General features: G+C 32.9%; 1 protein-coding gene across 4 annotated transcripts in view; it reads right to left on the bottom strand.

The window, feature by feature from the left end:
• LOC118181851 (tetratricopeptide repeat protein 21B-like) overlaps positions 1–22,872 on the bottom strand; it is a 226,943-nt gene that overhangs the window by 49,486 nt on the left and 154,585 nt on the right. For all 4 annotated transcript variants that reach the window (XR_015039192.1, XM_085809770.1, XM_085809769.1 and 1 more), the window contains exons 23-27: positions 21,102–21,228; positions 17,439–17,501; positions 17,242–17,344; positions 7,065–7,175; positions 3,640–3,721 (exon numbers count right to left, since the gene is read on the bottom strand). Coding sequence is in view for 3 of the 4 variants with exons in the window: in XM_085809770.1 (XP_085665896.1) it covers positions 3,640–3,721; positions 7,065–7,175; positions 17,242–17,344; positions 17,439–17,501; positions 21,102–21,228 (486 nt within the window). In the remaining variant the exon portion in view is untranslated. The remainder of the gene's footprint in view (positions 1–3,639; positions 3,722–7,064; positions 7,176–17,241; positions 17,345–17,438; positions 17,502–21,101; positions 21,229–22,872) is intronic.

A 22,872-nucleotide genomic window follows, 5' to 3' on the forward strand; every position in this document is an offset into this window, starting at 1 on the left:
AAAAAAATACATGCAACCAGCTGATTTTGCTCGCATTCTTCAAGAATTATTTGATGAAGAAAAGAATGACAAGGAAACCTTTGGAATGAAGAAAAGAATGACAAGGAATACAGTGTGTGATTTATCTCTGCTTAGCAAGATGTTGCACAGATAATGCTGCATGGGGCCTAGCATTGTCATGCAAAGGAAATCATTGCCCAGAATATAAAAGTTCATTCTTAATGCGCCTTACCTGTTTCTTAATCGCTAAAACACATCCTCGTAAAAATGCTGATTGATTGATAAATATTAAGGGACAAATACATGGTGAATAAATCCTTTGTAAACAAAAAATGCAATTAGCATCACCTTAGTCTTTAATTTTGACCTTTTTTTTTTTTTTTTTTTTTTTTTTTTTTGTACAGAAGAAGAAAGTTTTTCCACTGTGGACTTAAAATTTTTGTTTCTGGGTTATATTGTAGATACCAGGTCTCATCTGCCACTATATACACTTTTACGAAATTATTGTCCAATCTCGCAGTTGTCAGCAAATCTTCAGAAAAACCTTTCCTGTCTTCTCACTGTTCTGTCCGAATTGGAGGCAAAATTTGAGTACAAACTTTCCTCATTTTCAGATTTTCAATTAAAATTAAATGGCAGCTTTGTTTTCTTATTCCAAGCATGTCTGGAAGTTGCCGAGTTATTACACCTGCATTAGCTTATCAAAGAATTTTTCTCGTTTTCCTCATTCTTTGAAGTTGATGGATGGCCTATCTTTGGCTCATTTTCAGTGCTTTCGTGACCACACTTAAAGCAGTTGTACCAAACACTCGCGTTCTTGAAAATGATGCATGACCATATACTGTACGAATCATCTTTAACATTTCGGTAGCAGATTTACCTAAATTGTAATAAACTTTAATGTTATAATGCTGTTCCTCCTCAAAGCAAATTTTTTGTTCATGGCCTTCTGAGTAAATGAAAAAGGCTGCCCAGATGCAGTGGCGTAGCAAGCATAACTGACGTCCGGGGGAAAATACCTTTTTGACGCCCCCCCCCAAAAAACTTTTAGTATATAATGTATTTGTAATAAGAAAATAATGCAAATAATAATAAAATGCTGAATTTGCCATAAAATACTCAAAAATATATTAAGAATAGTCACTACCTAACTACACTAGCCTTGGATTCGGAAATGCATCTATCTGTGTCAGCAAAAAAATCAGAACTACAAACCCTCTTGAAAAGCAAATCTTTCACCAATCTCAACTTGCAGCCTATGCAGCTGTCACCTGGAAAATCACTTTATTGTGATGCTCAGGATTCAAGATTTCAACCTTATGTTCCCTCCGGATTTCGCCATGCCATTTTTAGTCAGTTACATCATCTGTCACATCCTGGCATCAAGGCTTCGAGGAAACTGATACAGCAATGTTTCGTATGGCCAAGCACACAAAAGGGCATAGCCAACTGGACACGATCCTGCTTGGAGTGCCAAAGATCTAAAATTGTCAGACACACCACCAGCCAACTTAAAAATTTTAATTTGCCCTCATCTCACTTCAATCACGTACACCTCGACTTGGTCGGGCACTTATTTTTATTAATAATAATATAATACATGAGTACACTTAATTGCTATGTATACAGTTTTCTTACCTTGGATGAAGCAAATTTATTATTTACTTCATGAAAGTCGACCCTTTTAAATTTTTCTCTTTCCACACTTAAAAATGCTAGATGACTTAGGGGATCTTTTCCCATCGTTGGTTGTAAATATGTGAAAATTTATTTTAATTTGCTGAGTGAGTGTTCATAGTTAGCATTTGATAATGAAATAGTAAGTAGTATTTGAAGTGCGACTCTTAGGTTTGGAAAAACATTTTCTCTATAGATCTGTAGTGGAGTTTTAGGTTCCATTTCTTTTCTACTGGGGAGTAACGTCATGCAGTCACATTCACTGCTCAAAACAATTAGAGGATATTGTGGGTACGGTATGAAATAACCATATAATCGACAACCTTTTTGAACAAAAGGAAATATAAGAGATTATAAAGGAAAATTATAACATTTACAAAGTTGGGAATATGCAAATTTAGTCTGTGATGTCGAAAACTATGCCTTTTAGATAAGGAGTAAGGAGCGACCTGCAGTATTCCTTTTGTAATAGGAGATTAAAAACAATTGACATGCGTTGAATGCTTCATAGCAGTGAATATGCGATGTCTCAGCAAGATGACTTAGTTGAATCGGTAGCCAGGAAGGCCATCAGGCGTTTACAGAAGAGTCAAACGCAATCAATTGTAGTGGAAGCATTACGATTTTCCCAAAATGTCATTTCCAGATTATGGAATCGGATTTTGAAAACTGGATATGTTTGAGAAATTCGAGACAAGGTCGTGTTATCATTTTAAAATAAAAAGTGGGAGATATACGTGAATTTCATTTAAAAAAATAAAAATATATCTCTACTTTGGAGAAATAAAGTGGTCAGAAAGAATGTTTTGGCTGATGTACTGCAAACATTTTATTACACATTTTATCAGACAAATCAAGAAAAATAAATAATTAATTATATTACAATAGTTATTAATTTTAAATATATTATCCAGAAATCGATCAAAATAAAAACTGAAATTTTCCGGAAAATCTTGTTTGTAGACCACTTGGCGCCCCTCTACGAGCGGCACCCGGGGCATCATGCACCCCCTTGCCCTGCTCGCTACGCCACTGCCCAGATGATATAGTGGTTAGGGGAGCCTTGCGACACCAAAGGGCCTGGGTTCAAATCCCGGAGAAGGCATGGGTGTAAAACTATCTGTCCCTTCATAAGACGTGGCAGTCCATTAGGTACCTCCACAATAAAATGGCCACCACTTTTGGCCTTAGGAGCACCCAATGGCTTTATAGGCAAGTGTCTGGCATTGGCAGGAAAAAAGGTAACTGAAAAAGACTGCTGCGTTTTGATATGTAAACAATAAAATAACCAGTTTAAACTGACTTTAACAAGAATTGAGATATCACTCTTTCTAAGCATACATTTATTTTTACACTTTTTTATTTAGCATTTGGTCTTCTAATTTGTCCAGTTACATTGTGGGAACACCTTGTATACTAACTATTCCTGAATAAATGAAAATGAGAATGACAATAAGGAGAATGAATCATCTTTAGCTGCTATCATTCACAAATTGTTAACATTTGAAGAATATTTTTTCCTTCATCTGGTCTGTTTACTTGGAAATATATCTGACTTTTAACACTAACAGTATATTTCACAAAACTCTACCAGTGCATGTATTATTCCTGGCATGTAACCATACTTACTACAAAAGTAGGGCATTATAAATATTACAGCAATGAAATAAATATGAAGATTTAATAACATGTACAATTTATTTTGCTGATACCAGACAGCAATGTTTTAATTGAGATCCAGTATGAATGTGAAAACTTTCCAACAATAAGCATATAAATTCAAATAAAATAAATAAATGAATATGTACACTTAAAACTAACTTTTCATAATCATGAATAATTTTATAAAGGCTTTAAAATTACTATAGGGACAAACTTAAAGTTTAAAATACACTTTCAAGAGTAATTAAATAAGTTAAACTGAAACTTTAATGTAAGTTTTTGAGAAAACAAACTCTATACCTGGTTTTATATCAAGAAGCTTTTGAAATTGAAATTTTGCAGACTGTAGATCACCAGCTTCAAACATCATATCAGCCAATAACTACAAAAATTTGAGTACAAATTATTCAGCATGAAATAGCAATTCAATAATTTTCAAAATCCATATTCAAATCACAGAAATGTATTCCATACTCAATACATCAGAGCTATAGCTCACATAAATATATGTGCACACATGATAGTTATATCATGCAATATATGACATGAATAACATATGATAGTGCAGCACATGAAGTAAATAAAGTAAAATTTTAACTTTAATTTCAATAATTTTAAATTTTAATGATTCGGTTGAATACAAAAATTTTCATCTGAAGCATAAAATTTTAAGTCTGAAATAATATGGAATAGCTTATTGTACATACTTGGAATCATTATTATTACAAAAAAAAAAAAAAAAAAACCCTCATAACCCATGGCTGCAGCTAAAATTAGTATATTTTTTCATATGCTATGAAATATACAAAAGTATTGTTAACAACCATTATTGTGAGGCACAAAGGAGTTACAGCATCAGCTCACCCGAAAGATGTTCCATTTGCTCTTTTCAAGATTAAAGAAAACTGCATGGAATTACAGATGAGCATAGGAAAATGAATAATCATTCTTGCTAACAACAAGGGTGAATGCAATCCTATTTAAAAAATCCTGAAGAATACTGTGCAGTAAAAATTCAACATAATTTTAAATAATTGTGAATACTGCAGTGAAACACATATATTCACTAGTAAAGCAAAGAGTATAACTTTGTTTGATTAATTACAAATTAACTAATGTTTCACTACATCAAGTCACACAGTTCTATCTATTTGGTTTCTCAATTTTTTTTTTTTTTTAAATAATTGCTAAGCTGCACTTGCCTTTTTTTTTGGGGGGGGGGTACTTTCTGGGAACTACTGTGTTTATATTTTTCTTTGCTAATAACTGAAAATTCAGTAAGATCAACAAAATATTTGGATGCAGACTGCTGCTTTTAAGTGCACTCTTTAAATATTAAATTAGAACTTGCAGTATGCATAATAACAGGTTTTGGAAATGAGGAACAGCAAGAAAGAAGAAAATGTGTTCAAGGACTGTAAAGAAATTTGATAAGCTGTCCAGTTATGCAATAAATCATTCTTAAAACGCTTACCAATAGTCATCACAGGAAATTTTTAATCCAAAAGCTTCATTCGTAACTTTGTAAAATAACAATTAGTTTCTATGTGCACAGAATTTAATCTTCAGACATTCAAACAATGGTTCCACAGAAACAAGTTTAAATAGATTTAATCAGTCTTATCAATACTGGAATGTATAATAGTCAGAATATTTCAGCCCAAAACTTTACAATATCAGTTTTTTTCTGTTTCTGATAAAGACAAACAATGAAAATATTTTTTTAAGACAAATTTAGTTTACTCAGGCAAAAAGTTCAACCACTTAATGAGTTTTATATAGTCTAAAAGCTTTACATTTATATAATCACTGAGAAATATATTTGCTCTAAAACAAATTTTAAAAAGGGAGTTTTTTTTATTTATTTAATTTTTTAATTATTTTACAGATTTACCAAGTACAGAATCTACAAAAATTCCAAATCCGGAAATTTCGGATTTGGGAGATTCAAAAATCCAGAATTCTGGCTATATCTTAACCACAATCACCCTTGCATCTTCAAGCAGTAATCAAGCTGCTTATCTTCAAGCAGTAACAGCATTAAAGTTTCACACAATCACTTCATTTTCCTTTTGCTCACCAACTATAACAAGTAGAAAGGGAAGAATGATAAACTAGAGTGTTTAAAGATTTAAAGTTAAAATAATTCCTTTTCCCCCTTCCTTTAAGGCATTTTGATGTAAGGTGATAATAGACTAAAGGAGAGGTTTAAACATACAGAGGTTTTAAACAGAGGGTTACACATTTTTAGAAAGATTTCAACAAAGAATTTTAAAAAAGCAAATATTTTGAAATAAAAATTTCTGGCAACAGCTAATTATTTGAAATGAAAAATATCATCTGCTACTTTTAAATTTATTCTACTTTCAAAATGTCAAATGCAAATAAACTGTGGATCGAAATATATGTTTTTGTGCTTTCCAAAGATAGAAATAAATATTCCTATTAAATACTGCAAAAAGTTGTGAAATGGTATTAAAATTTCGAAGTGTAAAATAAGCAACATTATTAATCAAAAGGGAAAAACCATCAGTCATTACTTCTACATGGAAATAAATACCAGAAAAATGTATGTACTGCCTCTAATGTTTCTAAAGTTAAATCATTGGTAACTACAGAAAATTCACCAATGTAGAAATCAACTGCAGTCTTTAAATACTTCTGCACAAACAATAAAAAAATAATAAACTAAGTTTTACAACTTAAAAAAAACTAAAAACATAATGTTCACTAGCCTTTGTTGAGGCATGTGGTTCAATGCAGAACAATTTGTAGAACCCTGCATGAAAACTATTTAGCAGGAAATAATGGAAATACATTGTGACCCTTGATGAAGCATGGGTTTACCTAAATGACTCCAACAAAAGAGGTGCATTTATTTCTGAAAACGAAAGGAAAAAATGTAAAAACTTGGTTTGTCAATGCAAAGAAAGTTTCAGTAAGGGGTTTATGATTGTCACAGGCTTCTTTTACAACGAGAAATTTAAAAAAAGAACTGTGGTAAAAAATGTTAAATCAACTCCTACTTTCAAAAGAAAGTTTTAAGTCTGATAGTTAAAGAAGAAATTCCATTTCTTTATTCCAATGATTTTAAAAGAATGAAACTTCATCAAGGAAAAGCAACATGTCATACTTAAAAAAGGTACCATTGTATTCCTTGAAAAAATGAAGACTGATATAGGTATTGCATACACACACACCATTTCAATGCATTCCTGCGAAGTTCCCTGACGTTTCACCAATGGACTATCGTGCATCTGTTCTCTTGGAAAGAGCTCTTTCTACGCTCAAACCCTTAACAATTGATGGATTTTTGGAAAGTAGGGAAAGAGGAACGGAAATCAATACCCCTTCTGTCATGGGAACCATGATGAAGATTTAGAATCTAGGAGAAAGGCTATCAGATTGAACATTTTAAAAAATAACTCTTTACATTTGAAACCTTAAATAAATGGCCCTGAAACTGTTCTAAAAATGTATAAACACTCTCTGTATTTAATGTTTCACTTGCAGTTTTTAAAAATCACTTGCATTACATCTGACCATTAAATAAATCATTTTTCCAATTATCTTAGTGATTTGTATTATGCAATGTCATTATGTGAATCCAGGTTAGACAGAAAACATACTGGATTCTTGATCTTTGCATTATGATGTGATTAATGCACACAAGATAGAATCATGTTTAAAAAGAGAAAAAATTAAATTGCAAAAATTTCACTTACCACAGCAGCAGGAATATTTTCACTGTCCTTACTTAAAACAGTTGCACAGTACTGTCGAGCAGCATCGATATCATGGGACTCAATATGAAGCTTTGCCAATGCCAAAAGTATCTAAAATTTTTTTTAATGTATTATCATAATGAAACACATACAAAATATTTTGTTGAATGAGATAACACAGGTACAGGCAGAAAAATATGAATGCATAACTACAAAGATATTTATATACTCGGTTAAAAAAAACTACTGATGTGCAAATGAATACAACCATATAAAATGCTCTGCCATGAGAGAAGCATACATTTTTTAGTTTTGCCAATGATACCAAAATGGCAAAAATCTACGTATCATTCTATTTTGCATCTCAAATTTAGACTTTAGACTAATGACAGTGGAAGGAGTTCTTAATTTCCTTTTGTAGGTTCTAAATAGGTTTATCATCTACTTCTTAATTTAATGTATTATTTGTTTAAAAGTTAACATTTAAATTAAAACAATTTTCACTGAAGTATTTTGTTTATTCAATTTTGTTTTTAATTCTTTTAAAGCAAAGGAATTCTCTCTACTTTTTTTGGAGATTTTTCTAATGTCTCTAATAAAGTTTACTTCTTAAGAATTGACGATAATAAATTATGAACATCAAATTAGATACAAAATTTCAAACTTAACAACATTTATTTCATCTGCACTTCCAAGCTACACATGTGCGTATCCCCGAGCGTTTGACAACTGACTGCCTTTGCTTTATGAGAATCTTAGAAGAGAAATTTGTACTCTGTAATCACGTGCTGCCATCTCTCAGCTGGGTTAAATGGGGTTAAATTGGTAGGAAGTTTTTTTAAAGGCTTTTTCTAATAGAATAAACCACAACAAGAGTATCCCCCCAGTGAACAAGCGAAGTGAGAGAACAGTATTTATACAAAACTAGCATAAACAAGAGGGAATTTGAATGCTGGCTTGTCAGTTGCTGAAATCATTTACATACATGAAATTAAATAAAAATAGAAAACAAAATAAAGTAATACAGGCTGAATATAATTGACATAAATAAATGAAAATAAGAGCTTTTCGGTTCTGAAACTGTGTTGAGGTTAAACATGATGTGATGAATATTGAAAAGGAAATAACTCATGAGTAATTATGAGCAAGTTAACCAATTTCTGTGATGAGTCTCTTGCAAAATTTCACAACTCGTCCAGATTTTGTGTTTTTTGAATGGTTCACAGAGTTCCCATTATTGTTTTCTGGGACTTTAGATTCATGCTCATGAGGAATTTGAAGTACTTCATCATTATATATGAATGCAGGTTTCACTCTATCTATGAAAACACTGCTTTGTCTGCCATTTATGGATATTTTTATTACTTTGTTGCTTCGACTTATGACTTTGTGGGGACCTGTATATGGTTGAGTGAGGGGTGGCGTTATTTTGTCCACACGAAGGAAGACATATGTACACTTTTTCAATTCCGGGTGCACAAATATTTTTGTTTAGTGATTTTGGTTAGGAAATGGCTTTAACTGCTGCATTTGTGCCTGGAGTTTCTGCACATATGATGGAGTTGTGTTTTGGACACTTTGGGAAAATAAATCTGCCAGAAGTTTTAGTGAAGTTCCATACACAAGACTAGCACTTGATGCTTGTATGTCAGTTTTAACACCAGCTTGAATGTCAAAGAGAACTGTTGGTAATGATTTAGTTCATCTTGGGTTTTCACAGGCTTTTAAAGAATTTTTCAAGATTCTGTGAAGACATTCCACCAAGCCATTTGCTTGGAGATGAAAGGCTCTAGTGTGAACTCTTGTTGTTCCCATAATTTGTGTGAGCTCACTGAACAGAGAGGACTTAAATTGGTGACCTCGATCTGCGGTGATGGTAGAAGGGCATCCAAAGCGGGATATCCATCCTTTGAACAAGGCTCTACATACTGTTGCTGCTGACATATCAGCAATGGGTATCACTTCTGGCCATCTGGTAAACCTATCGATGATGGTGAGGTAGTACATTTTGCCCTCAGAAAAAGGCAAGGGTCCTATTAAATCCACATGCAGATGGGAAAACCTTTCATCTGGTGTAACAAATGTACTCAGAGGTGTTTTTGTATGCCTGTGAACTTTGGATCGCTGGCATGCATCACAACTTTTTACCCGATCTTTAATAATCTTTTTCATATTGGGCCATATATAGCGAGCAGAAATTAACTTGCAGGATCCTGTTATTCCTGGATGAGAGAGGTTGTGAAAATGGTCAAACACTATTTTACGAAAAGATGCTGGCACAAGAGGTCTTGGAATTCCGGTTGATACATCACAGATGAGTTCTGTTGTTGACACTGGGCTGGGTATGGACTTTATTTCCAGTGAATGATTGGTGTTTCACAGATTTTGTAAATCATCAGCTTTTTGAGCATGACTAAAGGCTTCAAAGTCAAGAAATGAGAAATTTGAGATGTTGTTTATCTCAATTCTGGATAATGCATCTGAAACTGTATTATTTACACCACTGGTATGACGAATGTCTGTGCTGAACTGAGAAATGAAATTAAGTTGGCGCCACTGGCATGAGCTGCACTTCTCCAGATTTTGCTTGAATGCATATATAAGAGGCTTTTGATCAGTGAAAATGATAAAGTCTCGACCTTCAAGCATGTGCCGGAATCTCTTCACAGTAGTGTAAATGGAAAATAGTTCCCGATCATAGGTGGAGAATCTTTGTTGACTGTTGGTGAGCTCGACAGAGAAGGCAATTGGTTCCCATTTGGTTGTGTTGAGTTGCATCAAGGAACCACCAACTGCAAGGTCACGACAGCTTTTAAATAATCCAAAGGGGGTAATTATAGCACTTTTGTGAATATCATCCAAGTGTATAGGGATTTGATGACAAGCTTTAATTAAATCAATGAGGGAGAAAATTTTGCAGCCATGGAGTTCAGAAGTGAAATCTAAAATATTAGGAATGTTATAATTATCTTTTATCGTTTGTGCATTAAGGACGCTTTGATCTCCTACAGGACACCATTCTTTGCTATATTTTTTAGGAACCATATGCAAAGGTGATGCATAGTTACTTTTTGAGGGACGAATGTGGCCTAATTCAATCATATTTTGGACTTCTCCTTTGGCAATTCGTAGGCGGTCTGGGGCAAGATGTCGTGCTTTAGCAGCGACGGGAGGTCCTGTGGTTTCGATATGATGCACTACTGTGAGCTTAATTTCTTGGTCAGCATGGGGTGGTTTTGTGATTTCTGGAAATTCTAGTAAGAATTTTTGGTACATACTGTCACCAGATACTGTCTTTATTGAATGTATTGCACTTACTCGTAAACTGCATTTAGAGCCAAGATTAGTGTTAGCATTGATTAATCATTTTGTGTGAAGGTTAGGCATTAAGTTGAAATTATAAAAAAATCTGCACCAATAATAGGGGTTGAAACACTACCGACAAGAAAGGTCCATTTGAAGATGTGTCTTAAACCTAAGTCTAAAGAGAGATTTTGGCTAGTGTAGACTGAAATTGGTGTAGTGTTTGCTGCTGAAAGGGTCATTTGGATGCGTTTCTGCCTCTGCAATGCTGTTGCTGGAATTATAGATACATCAGAACCCATGTCTATGAGAAAGTTGTCATTTGTGCATGCATCTCTAACAAAAAGGCAACGAGAATTGGAGGGCAAGGCTGTAATCGCTATGTCTCGCCTGGGCCATTTTTTGAAAATTTACACAGTGGGGCGCACTTTTGAGCTCTTTCGCCAAATTTAAAGTGGTACCAGCAGGTATCAAACATTTTTTTTATTTTGATATGGGCTTCATTCTCTTTGGCCGTGATATTTATTCTGACTACGAATGCAGCTACAATTACACAAGATATTATCAATTCGTACATGCATTTTTTTTATTTCTGCAAGTAAACGTTCTTCAATGGAGTCTGCGGTATTAGCAGAACAAATATTTGTGGCACTTCCCGCTACAGGAGACGGTGATACATCGATGACATGATCTGCAACTTCCGCGGCTTTATACAAGGTTAAAGGTGTGATCGCCGCGATATCGACTATATGGAACTCGGAAAACGCTGTAAAAACAGTTCGAGCATTAGTTCATCGGAAATGCTGTATGACTCAGCGCATCGTTGCATTATACGGAGGAGTTCACTTGGTCGGCAATCTCCCAACTGTTCGCCGCCAAGGAGTTTTTTGATGTTTTGATTCTCCACTTTGCTTGATTAGCTCAGTTTTAATGTGATTGTAAGTATGCGTGGAGTTGGCGGCCTTGATCACATCTCTCACAATTGATACGACTTCGGCGGGCAGGTGCAAAACAATACAATTATACTTCGTGCGAGACTCTGATATCAGTTTTGGTGTTCCCAGTTCAAATGTTGATTCGCACATGGTAAACCATAGTGCAGGATCAGCAAAGTTGTAAACAGGTACCTTTACTGCACCAATTACTGATGTTCCTTCAAACATTTTCAGTCACGTGGCTAAAAAATGTTTTTTCGTGCGAATACTAGTTTAAAACAATAATGCTTGGTTGCTGCAAGGCCGGGTCATCATTTTTAATAATCGACAATAATTAATTATGAAGATGAAATCAGATGCAAAATTTCAAACTTAACAACATTTATTTCATCTGCACTTCCAAGCTACACACGTGCGTATCCCTGATCATTCGACAACTGACTGCCCTTGCTTTATGAGAATCTTAGAAGAGAAATTTGTACTCTGTAATCATGTGCTGCCATCTCAGCTTTTTGTTTGTTTGTCTAGGGGTTAAATTAGTAGGATGTTTTTAAAATGCTTTTTCAAATAGAATAAACAACAACATACTTTTCTCCTTGCTTTGCGGAAGGGCCAGAATTTTCGGGTGAACTATTATAATTGAAATACACTGAAATGGTTCATCGGCTGATTCTGGATACAGAAAAGCAAGGATTTTTGTGGAAGAGAGATTTCAATTAGTTTTAAAGTTCCTCCCCCCCCTGATGAAGTGACATTGAGATTGATTGAATTCCTCTTCTGTTTTTGTTCATTTTTCTTTAAATTTCATGATTTTTGAAGAAGGGTTTGTCTTGTTTGAAATGTTTTGGTTTTAACATTTTTAAATTCATTGTTGCATTTATATGTTTATTTGAAATTTATTAATTATGAATTTAAATTTCTGGTCTTTGTGGAATATTAGTTCTAGATTTCTTTATATATATATATATACAGGGATTACTGTAAATGTTGTGGCAAACTTTTAGGGGAGGTAGGGCACATCATAAGGATTAAGAATTGCACAGGAACCCATGCCCAAAAATGCCAGGGATAAGTGGTAGCAAAGGTAGAAGATGGGAAAAGAAACAAGAGTGATTAATTTTAAACATTTATTGGACATAAATACAAATGGTGTATGACAGCTTGAATGTTACAACAGATGCTCGAAGTTTGCACCATCAGACATCAAGCATGCCTAACACCGACCGGATCATTTATTGCCGGACATGTTCAAACACACCAGGAGCCTCATTGATTCAGGCATGAAAGTGCAAGTTGGCAAAAAAAAGCTGAACAACGCGCAGACACAAAATTACAGAAAAAACTAAATGCGCACACGTGACCTAAAAAAAAACACATTTTAATAAACTATAAACCTTTTAATATAAAAAGCATTAAACATATACATATAATTAAGCTAAAATAATACTTGTACTTACTATTTGGCTATTAATTTTATCTTCACTTGTAAAAAAAAAAAATTGGTAAATCATCAAGAAATTGTAATGAATTAATCTTCTTTAAGATGCTCTTTATGTAACTTAATTTAACAGTTGATACATAAATACTGTACACAATATTACAACACACTAATATACATATTTATGTTATATATTACTGCCCATTTTCAGGCAATGACAAGTTTTAGAGATAATTTATATATATATATGTATATATATAACTGTTACTATAGCTTTTAATTATTTTCACTTTTAGTTCAATAAACAGTACTTTATATAACACCAGAAAAGTAGTCATGTGAGATAATATAGTTACAAAAAAAACATATAGTTAAAGGAGGAATATAAAAAATAACTATTTTGTCTCAGTCTCACTCGATCCCGATTAAAAATTTTTAGGGAAAAAGCTTTTTCTTTTTTGCTACTTTTGCAGCCAACTTTTCTAATTTCCGTTTTTGAGATAGTCTCAATTTCTTTTCAGCAGCTTTTATACAATTCATTGATACTTTTTTATTTTCTGCAATGTTTAATTGCTTTTTTTAGATTCTCGCTCCTTTGCGCTCATGATGCGGATTTAAGATATCCATACTGAAAAACTTACAACAACAAACAAAAAAGAAATAACATAACGATCTACGTTCCGAATTACAGTATGACACTTTACACACGCTAAAACTTGCACATGCTCTGGATAATATCAGTAGGGTGTCCGTATATCTGACAGATGGTGCCAGCACCGATCGCTGAAATTATTCAGCTCTCGTTTGACGGTTGCTTGCTCCATGTTCCACTTTATGCTGCAATTAGCATGTAGAATTACGTGCTGTGTTCCGGAAGTCATAATGTAGTTGCTACAAGGAGCACTGAAAGTAAAGAAATGCGTGAGCTGGGCGGTGCAGGATAGTTAAAGTGTAGAAGGGGGTGTGACCAACGTCACGTGAACATGAGATGACATCTGAATGGTGCAGTTCATTATCTTGTAAATACGATACAATACAAAATAAAAGAGAGGATATAAGATAAAATGCAAAATAATAAAACATAAAGTTCTTGATTAGATAATGACCATTTACTTATGTACAAGTCTCAGGAAAGCATTATAATCTGGAGAAATTAGTAGCAAGTCCTAAGGCACAGATCGAGTGGGAGGCCACCCTCCCAAGTCCTGGCTCTGGTGAATGCTGCTTCATTTTTTAAATTAGAATTTATGCAGTCAGACCAAGATCATCTTACAAAATTTGTGATTCTGAAGGCTCTGATGTCAAAAACAGCAGTAGATGTAGCCTACAAACTAATGGACATATTCTCATTGTTTGGGGTGCCATCTAAATTACAGTCTGACAATGGTAGAGAATTTGCCAATAATGTGGTGACCAGTCTGAAGTTTTGACCAAAGCCAGGGTAGTGTCGAAAGAGCTAATCAAGACACTGAAAATATGCTCAACACATGGATGCAGGACAACAAATCTGAGCAGTGAAGAACAATTTATGAAAAATAGAGCTTACCATTCTGGATTCTCCTTTTTGGCTGCAAACCTAAAGTAGCTCTCCCAATTTCTAAGATGCTTTAAAGGATATAAATACAATAAGCAGCTAGGGGGAAATAATAGAAAGTGTCCAAATGATGCAAAAAAAAATGAAACAAATTAGCTTATGTAAGAAAAAGAGCCTATTTCAAAAACATGGATGAGATTATAGTTGATGATAGATTAAACCAACATGATGATGACATACTTACTGAAAATATTTCCATGCCTGCTGTTGTGTGTGCTTCAAGGTAACTAATAATGCACACACAGGCACAAAGTGTCATAAAAAATTCATAATTTCTGTGGACATGCTAGTAAAGATGATAAATTGGATATTTTGTGCACTCTTTGTTTCAAAACTGAAAATGATACCGAAGGCAAAATTCAAAAATCAGTCTGAAAATGGAAGCCAAAAAAATAAAATGAATTTGGAGAAGAACGATTCCACTGCTTCTTTGGCAACTACTGGGCGAATTCCTATTCCTGACATCAAACAGGGCCGAGGTGATTCGTGTAACATTTTGTCAGTTGTAATGAGGTAATGAGTGTGACAGAGGACAGTTTCTACCAACTTGGAATTTCAGATGGAATTTTAAAAGAACTATATGCGAGATCACAATTCATTTTATACTTTAAGAACTTGCTCAGAACTGAAAATATTCCTGACCATGAAATTCCTCTCTGGTCAGTTAATTCTCAGTCTAATAGAAGCGGCCAAAGATTAATGAAGTATATGTGTAAAACAAAGTGCCAAAATATGAAACATATTTGCATGAAAAAAGTGATAAAGTGTAATTCAAAATGTCATTCAAGCCTACCCTGTTGTAACAAGTAAATGAAGTTTAATTTTTAATTTTTTTTTATGAAAAACTGACATATTATATACAGGGTGGTTATAATTAAAGTTCCACTTTGAAATGGTCTTAAAAGGAAAACTACTGGACCAAATGTTACCAAACTTGGTAATTGTTTAAAGGAGGTCATGGAATTTATTTTCTGCAAAAAAATTTTCAAATACCAGGTGGGAAATGGCAATGTATGCAATATTGTTAAACGAAATAAGACATGAAGAAATTGGTTTAAAATTTGTTTAATCACTTCTAAACATGTTACAAAGCATGTTCAATGTGGCATCCATCATTTTCCGAAAGCAAGTTAAATTGTATTCTCAACAGTACCTCTTAGCATATCAGGAGGAATATCACGGACATGTTGGCGTATCATATCTTTCAATACCACCACATTTTTTAAATTATCATCATAAAGAATGCTTTTGAGTCTTTTGCATAACGCCACAAACAGTTTCGTTGTAGAAATGAATGGAAACTGTTATCTTCATGGTTTAGGGTTGAATTCAGGCTTCAAAAATCACAAATTAGTGATCTGTGAGATAACAATTACAAAAATGTGCACACTTCTGCGAGCAACTTGACATTTTCTAATCGTTAAATTGTGGTTTTATGACAGATTTTTCATTTACACGGATGGCACACTCAACTTTTATCACATTTAATGCCTTTAAATGGTAATTTTGTTTAGGTCAATGTTTCTTAAGGGTACACAACATGTTAAAACCTGTAACCTTAACCTTTTGTTCAACACTATTGCAACCCTTATTTTGTTCAATACTATTGCATACAGCACCATTTCCCACCTGGCGGTGAGTTTTTTAAAAAAATTTTTCGTAGAAAATAATTTCCCATGACCTTCTTTATACGATTACCAAGTTTGATAATATTTGATCCAGTAATTTTTCCTTTCGTGACCATTTCAAAGTGGAACTTTAATTGTAACCACCTTGTATATTCCTTCTTAATGTTTTACTTTTTATAAAAAAATATAATTAAGTGAAATTCAAAATAAAATTATTTCAACTTTAATTTTTTTACATGTTTTGAATAACAGTTTTTAATGGCAGCCTTTCATTATTTTTTCAAAAGAATATTTCATTTTTGAGGAATGAACACTTTTTAAATAACAGGCCTTATCATCACCCTTTTTTTTTTCAGACTTTGCCCAAGAGCACGAGCACTTGTCATTCTCTAGAATGCCTAGGTAAAGTATATAATAATTCTCATATTTCATACTTTTCCTAAAAACAGCAGGCATTCTATAAAATGCCTAGGTATTCTATAGAATACTGGTGTTTCATAATTTGCCAGTAATATATACACAGCATGCCTAAATTTACTCTTTCTTCATTTATACATTAAGGTCCACATTTAATTCATATGTTTGTGTCTTGGCAAAAATATAGTGTCTTCAGTGAGAATTTATCTCTTGCCCAGGCTTATAATGTGATCATTGCACTAGCTTTATTCACAGAGACCTTCTGCTTTATTTCAGTTTGCTTCATTGCTAGGAATATGTCACAACCTCACCAGTGTGTATTTATGTGGCCGTATTGCTGTATGAACAAACTAATTTATTTTATGTACTGCTTCATTTATTTATTATTTTATTTATATTTATTATCCAAAGCAGAAATTTGCCCAGAAGGACTATTATTTCATTTTGGCATTTTGCATCGGTTCATTTTCTGCATTGTTTATTTATTATTTTATTTATTTATTATTTTATTTTTATTTATTTCTTTTGAGTTTATTTATTGGCTCTTTTTGATCATTAATTGTTAGAAATTTATTACAATCTTACTCAGTCACCTTCTCTACCTTTAACAGTTGTATTCATTAAAGATACTGTTCTAAGCATACACATCCTGGGTATTGTTTCAGAACAATGTTCACAACAGTGGTGCTTTTTAGCCGATATGCTAACACCCAAGTAGATCGGCCATCCTATTGTAGACAAAAAGAAAGACTACCAATGCAGTAACAACTTTAAAAAAAATTATCACAAACACTTTCAAATTTGTTACCTTTGAGGTTTAGAAAAAAAGAATAAGAAGAAAAACAAATAAAACATAATTTACTTCAGTATCACTTTCATCAAAGGTAAGAGCTTCTCTATAGAACTGAACAGCACTTCCATAATCTTTTTTCCTGGATGCATGTATAGCTAATTGACAGCATATCCTGTATGTAAAGATGAAAAACTGCAAATAAGTTCAACACTTAAAATAGCACATCATTTACCATATCAAATTAGCAACATGTTAAAAATACGAACTCTTTTGCTTTCTTGCGGTGTACCTCACCATTAGACTGCTCCATATGTACTTTTCTTAGTATTCTGAAAAATAAATAAGGCAAGCATATTAGAAAATTATATCATTACAGAAAATATACACAGACTAATTCTGCAATCATACATAAATGCATACACTTTTTTTTAATTTACTAGTACAGCATTTTTGATATTGCCCTCATATTTAGTGAATAAAAAAGCTTTAAGAAATGGAAAAAAAAAAAAAAAAAGGCCAGGCTTATACGTTATTAGTGCATAAATTTAAATCCAAAAATTAACAAACACTGAAGTGAAGCAAAATTATAATTTTAATGCACATTCAGCATCTGGTCTTGTATTTTAAATTAAGGCATATAAAAACAAAACTCAGAGTTTGCATACATTTCATATGATAGCAATGACACTGATGCTCTCAGTGATGATGTAGATTATAATACTGACTTCAAATTCAGCCTGAGTTAACCCAAATTATATACTTTTCCAATTTGATAGAAATAGTAAATTCTACAAGAATTCTAACAGAGATAAACTCCAGCACTTTTGTTGCGTCAAAATTGAATTACAAAATCATTAAAAAGTCTGATTGTGTGGATAGAATTTCGCTGAGCAACCAGCAAGACACACATAGCTGGATTAACTATTAAGCAAAATAAGGGCACAGTTAGATAATCAAGGAAAGTGGGCACCACAAAAATTTTCCGTCAAGACACAGACAAAGTGAGAGAAAACAAGGGGAAAAAAACTTCTGAAAATGTATGTGAAGGGGGGGGGAAAAAACTTTTAATTTTCTAAAAAGTTGAAACCAACTCTGATACTGATACCAGCTAGTACACATATATATCACTTTCCCAAAGGCACAAAGTGTTGAGCATATGGGGAATGAAATGTTCATAAACCTATGTCATGGGAGACCTGCACACAAGAATTTTCCATGCGTAGGTTTCAAACTGTTACTATACTGCTTCATGCGTAGGTTTCACACTGTTACTATACTGCACTACATAGTCAACACACTGCTCAAGATGTTTTATATGTTTGAAAATAAACTCAACTATTTATTCATTTTTAAAGAAGGGCTTTCTAATGTCAACTATTAAGCATAAGATATAGCAAACCTATACCATGACACTTTTCACTTTTAACAGAGTCTTGGGACTGAACTAGTCATTTTTAGGGGCACTTTTAAAGCTTCGGCAGTTTAAAAGGATGCAGACTTTACCCAATTTTTTAAAACTTTTGTTTGTTCATTTTTGCGTGCACAGATAACTGAGAGATTCATGATATCCTTCATAAAATAGCTTAAATGACTTAAGTAATCTAGCTCACCAGGGGCCGAGCAGTTCAAGTCACTGAACACTGGTAGTTCGGTCCGAGGTTCGAATCCTGAGAACAGGTTGGCTTTATCAGTGTTTTTGTGGTTTTCCCCAAGTGTGACGTGTGTAAAAGTCAGTTTCTCTTAAAAAGTTCTCCGCAAATGCATCCTTCCCCTCAGGCAGCTTGTGTATAACTCATTGCAAATTTTTCGATATAGGACTGCACGGGGTTTAGTTTCCAGATAACTTGATTAGGAGACAATGTCCTGTTTTTACAAGTCAAAATTAATATTTTAAAATTTAGTATATATATTCGAAGCTATTTGAAATTTTCTCAGCTATTAATCAATTCAATTCAGCTATTATCTATCAATTAATCTATTAATCATTCCATCAATAAAATCATGCTATTAATTTATTCTTCATTGTGTTTATTACAAATTAAATGAATCAAAATTTTTTATGCAAAAATTATGATTTACTATTAATACCACCTGTAAAAATCAATCAGAAAACCTTGTACTGGAGAATCAACTGGTTGTTCTTAAATTATCTCAAATTGTTAATGAATTTCTAATTTTCACAGATTGATGCATCCCCCTCCTGGTGATTACTCATTAGACGTTGTGAAAGATATAACATTATTGCTGTAGACACTCATTACTTTTGTAGCATCTTTTCTCATTAATTCATAATCAGAACCATCCGTGACACTGCAAATACTGGTTAAGACATTAATCAACCATTATCAACAAAAGTCGTTTTCATGTCTGTACGATCCATTTATTTATCCTTTTAGTTTTTAAAACTTGGCCTTTATATTTCAATCCTGTGCATCAAGACCTACCAGCCATTCATTTGGTGCAAGACCTATGAATTCTGTCTTTGACAGGTTTATTAATAGAGACATCAAGCAGTTGCAAAATTGAAATTAAGCCTATATGAATCATTGCTGAAGCCAACTGTCCTCCTTGAATAACCTTATTTACTTCCCCACTTACATAACTCAGTCCGTTACCTAGTCTTGCCTTTTCCATTGGGAAAAAAGACTCTGATATTACTTCTTCTTAAAAATGAAACAAAATAACGGGTGCAAATAACACTCACAGAAGTACAGTTTACATTGAAGTGCTCAGAGATTATATATTCTATCATTCAAAATGTATTATTTAAATCATTATCATATTTGCCTAATTCTAAAATTTTTAATGCATACCTTCAAGTGCAGTGGAACTATTAAGTGTGCAAAAATCTTCAGTTATGCCTGGGAATAAGACAGCCCAGATACAGTGCTGAAAATCCTAGCTACGACAATGATGGATTATTGTTTAATGATGGGAAATAAATTTTATTTACTAATAAAAGACTGCTGATTGAGACTTAAACTGCTGATTGTAATACTTGTTCCCTTATTTCTAGAATTTCAAATAAATATTTTCAGGAAAAGCTATCAATAGAAACAGTGGCATGATCTAAAATCTGATGTGTTTTTACTCAGTTTTTTATTATTTGAGGTGATTGCAGTCCCGTTTACACCAGGTAAAGGTGCTGATAAACTTGTTTATTCATCACAGCTATCCATTCTACCTATTAAAAGGATAAATCAAACACTTTTGATTCATAACTTTAAACAAATTTCTGCACCTTGGTATCAATCATTTTTAACCCAGTTAAACACATTCTCATGAAAAAGGAAAATTCATTTCTGTTTTGATACAGAAATCTGAGAATAAGTTTTCAGAATTTCCAGTAAAACAATCAAATTTTAGAATTAGCAGTTTTATTTTTGATCAGCACAAATTGTTAACAAACATTCAAATGGAGTGTATGCAATGAAAATCAAATGCTCAAGTGAAAGAAAAATTTCATAATGGCCTTTAACTAGTTTTTTAGAAGACTTAACAGTGCAGAATAAAATATTCCTCATTATACAGTCGTACCTTATTCATATCATCATTCAAGTAATAGACCAAAATTTCTGACAAGAACTTTGAGAATTTGCTTAGGATTGCAATTACCTCAATCAAATCAGACACTGAGGACTTAGTTTTGAAAAACAAAAACAAATACTCACTATTTTATATTGCCACTTTTCCTTTAATTTAATGAAAACATACATAAAAAATAAAAAGATTCTTTAATTAAAAAATAAATTTTCTTTACTTATGTGCCGTAAATATATTATACATTTTATGTGCAGGCTCAAGACAATCTATTTTCACTCAATGTGGCTAAGGATAGCTAAAAGGTATGACACCACTGCATTATCAGATCAGGATATTATGTTCACATAAAATTATTCATTACAAAAATTATTTAATTGAATTTGTACCGAGTTTGAACACTCCATGCCTTTTGGAGAGCACTCGTTGCTTGATCTTCCATTTCAATTTTGGAATAAACTTCAGATAAAAGGCACAGATATTTTGATTCCATGGTCAACCAATTCAGATCATCAGCTGAAAATTTCAACAGGCGTATGAAAATTTGTTGTAACAAACAAACAAACAAAAAAAAAAAAAAAAAAAAAAAAAACTTCATCAAATATTTATTTAAATTACATTAATATAATTAATATAATTCAAATAACATTACATTAAATGAGATTCTTGTAACTTAATGAGTAAAGAATAGACAATTTTACATGTTCTAGTAGAATAAATTTTAAAGTATATATAAAAGAAAAGCAATGAAATATAAAACTAAATTAAACAGTTTTCAGAATATTTGTATGTGCACAAAAGTTTTATGTCATATCATGTCACTTTATAGTGGCAATTATATAAATTAACTGAAAAGTAAGCTCAAAGTATTGTTGTGCCCGTATAACTTAAAAAAAAAAAAGTCTCACTAAGGCATTTGTAATTATTATTATTATTATTATTATTATTATTTTTTTTTTTTTTTTTTTTTTTTTTTTTTTTAGTGCTGACTTTTATAGAAAACTTCAGCTTTTTGATACAAAAATTCTAACATTTGAGTAATTTTTATTTCAAGTGGTAGAAAATATGAACAAAAGCTAAGAATGGGGTAAATTTATTTGCAAACATATAATAAGATGACTAATATTTGTCTGTAACAGTTATTAATAATAACAGCACTTTAAATAAAATTTAGTGCTGATTCAATGATGGTAGCCAGACTAAGCAGCGACAGCTTGACACTCACCTAAGAATCTCATCACAATTTTCAAAGAATTCTTATACAACATGTTTACTCAGTATTATAGTTGGTAGGCAGAATTTCAGGGTATATTCAATTCACTGTGATGGTCAGGTATAATTAGTAGTCTAGTAATAACCAGTAGCTAAGCCAGAGCCAGATTTAGACTTGATAAGGCCCTAAGCTATTTGGGATATGGGGCCCTTTATAAGTCTGTTATATTTTAATACTATTTATACTATATTTTAAATTTTGAAAGATCCTCAACTATAGCTTGTGTAGCTTACACGTAAATCTGGCTGTGAGCCCAGGGACAGTAAGTGCTTTACAGAAAAACTATCTCAAACAAGAAGTACCCAGGTGACTTCAAATAACTCATGATGAGATATAAGATAACGAAAGCACATTCCCCAAGTGTCATGCCTTTTGCCAATGCTGTGGAATATAAGTTGCTAATACAGCAGTATCTTTCTATTATGATAGTGACCACACTTGACTCATAACTTACACTGATTTTCTGCAGGGTATCAGAGGTTAGCAATCTGCACAAATTCGTAGACTGGATACTCTTCAAAAACCTTGTAATCTCCTCAGAAAAGACTCAGGCTCTTGTAATTGATCACAAAGATCAATTTAAATGCGTTAATGGCCCCTCAGTGTGGTGGACGGGCAACATTTCTCAGATAAGGCGTGGCAAACGGACCCGCCATCAAGCTGTGGGTTCTTCCTAATACAGGTGGCTTGGGCAGATCTTGGTAGTACATCTAAACATCACCCTCACAAGGATTTACTTAGTAGTGGGTATGCTGCTTTAGCTCAGCAGTGCTCGTAATAGTGTCATCTTGTCCTGATAGCTTTGAGAGAGTTTTACAAGTAGGAGATACGGCATACTGATGCATGTTGGGACCGGATAATTGCAGAGACTGTTAAATTAATGGAAA

The sequence above is a fragment of the Stegodyphus dumicola genome, chromosome X2 (genome assembly GCF_044657685.1).
Source record: "Stegodyphus dumicola isolate Sdum_Otavi_A_Nest chromosome X2, ASM4465768v1".
Classification (NCBI taxonomy): domain Eukaryota; kingdom Metazoa; phylum Arthropoda; class Arachnida; order Araneae; family Eresidae; genus Stegodyphus; species Stegodyphus dumicola.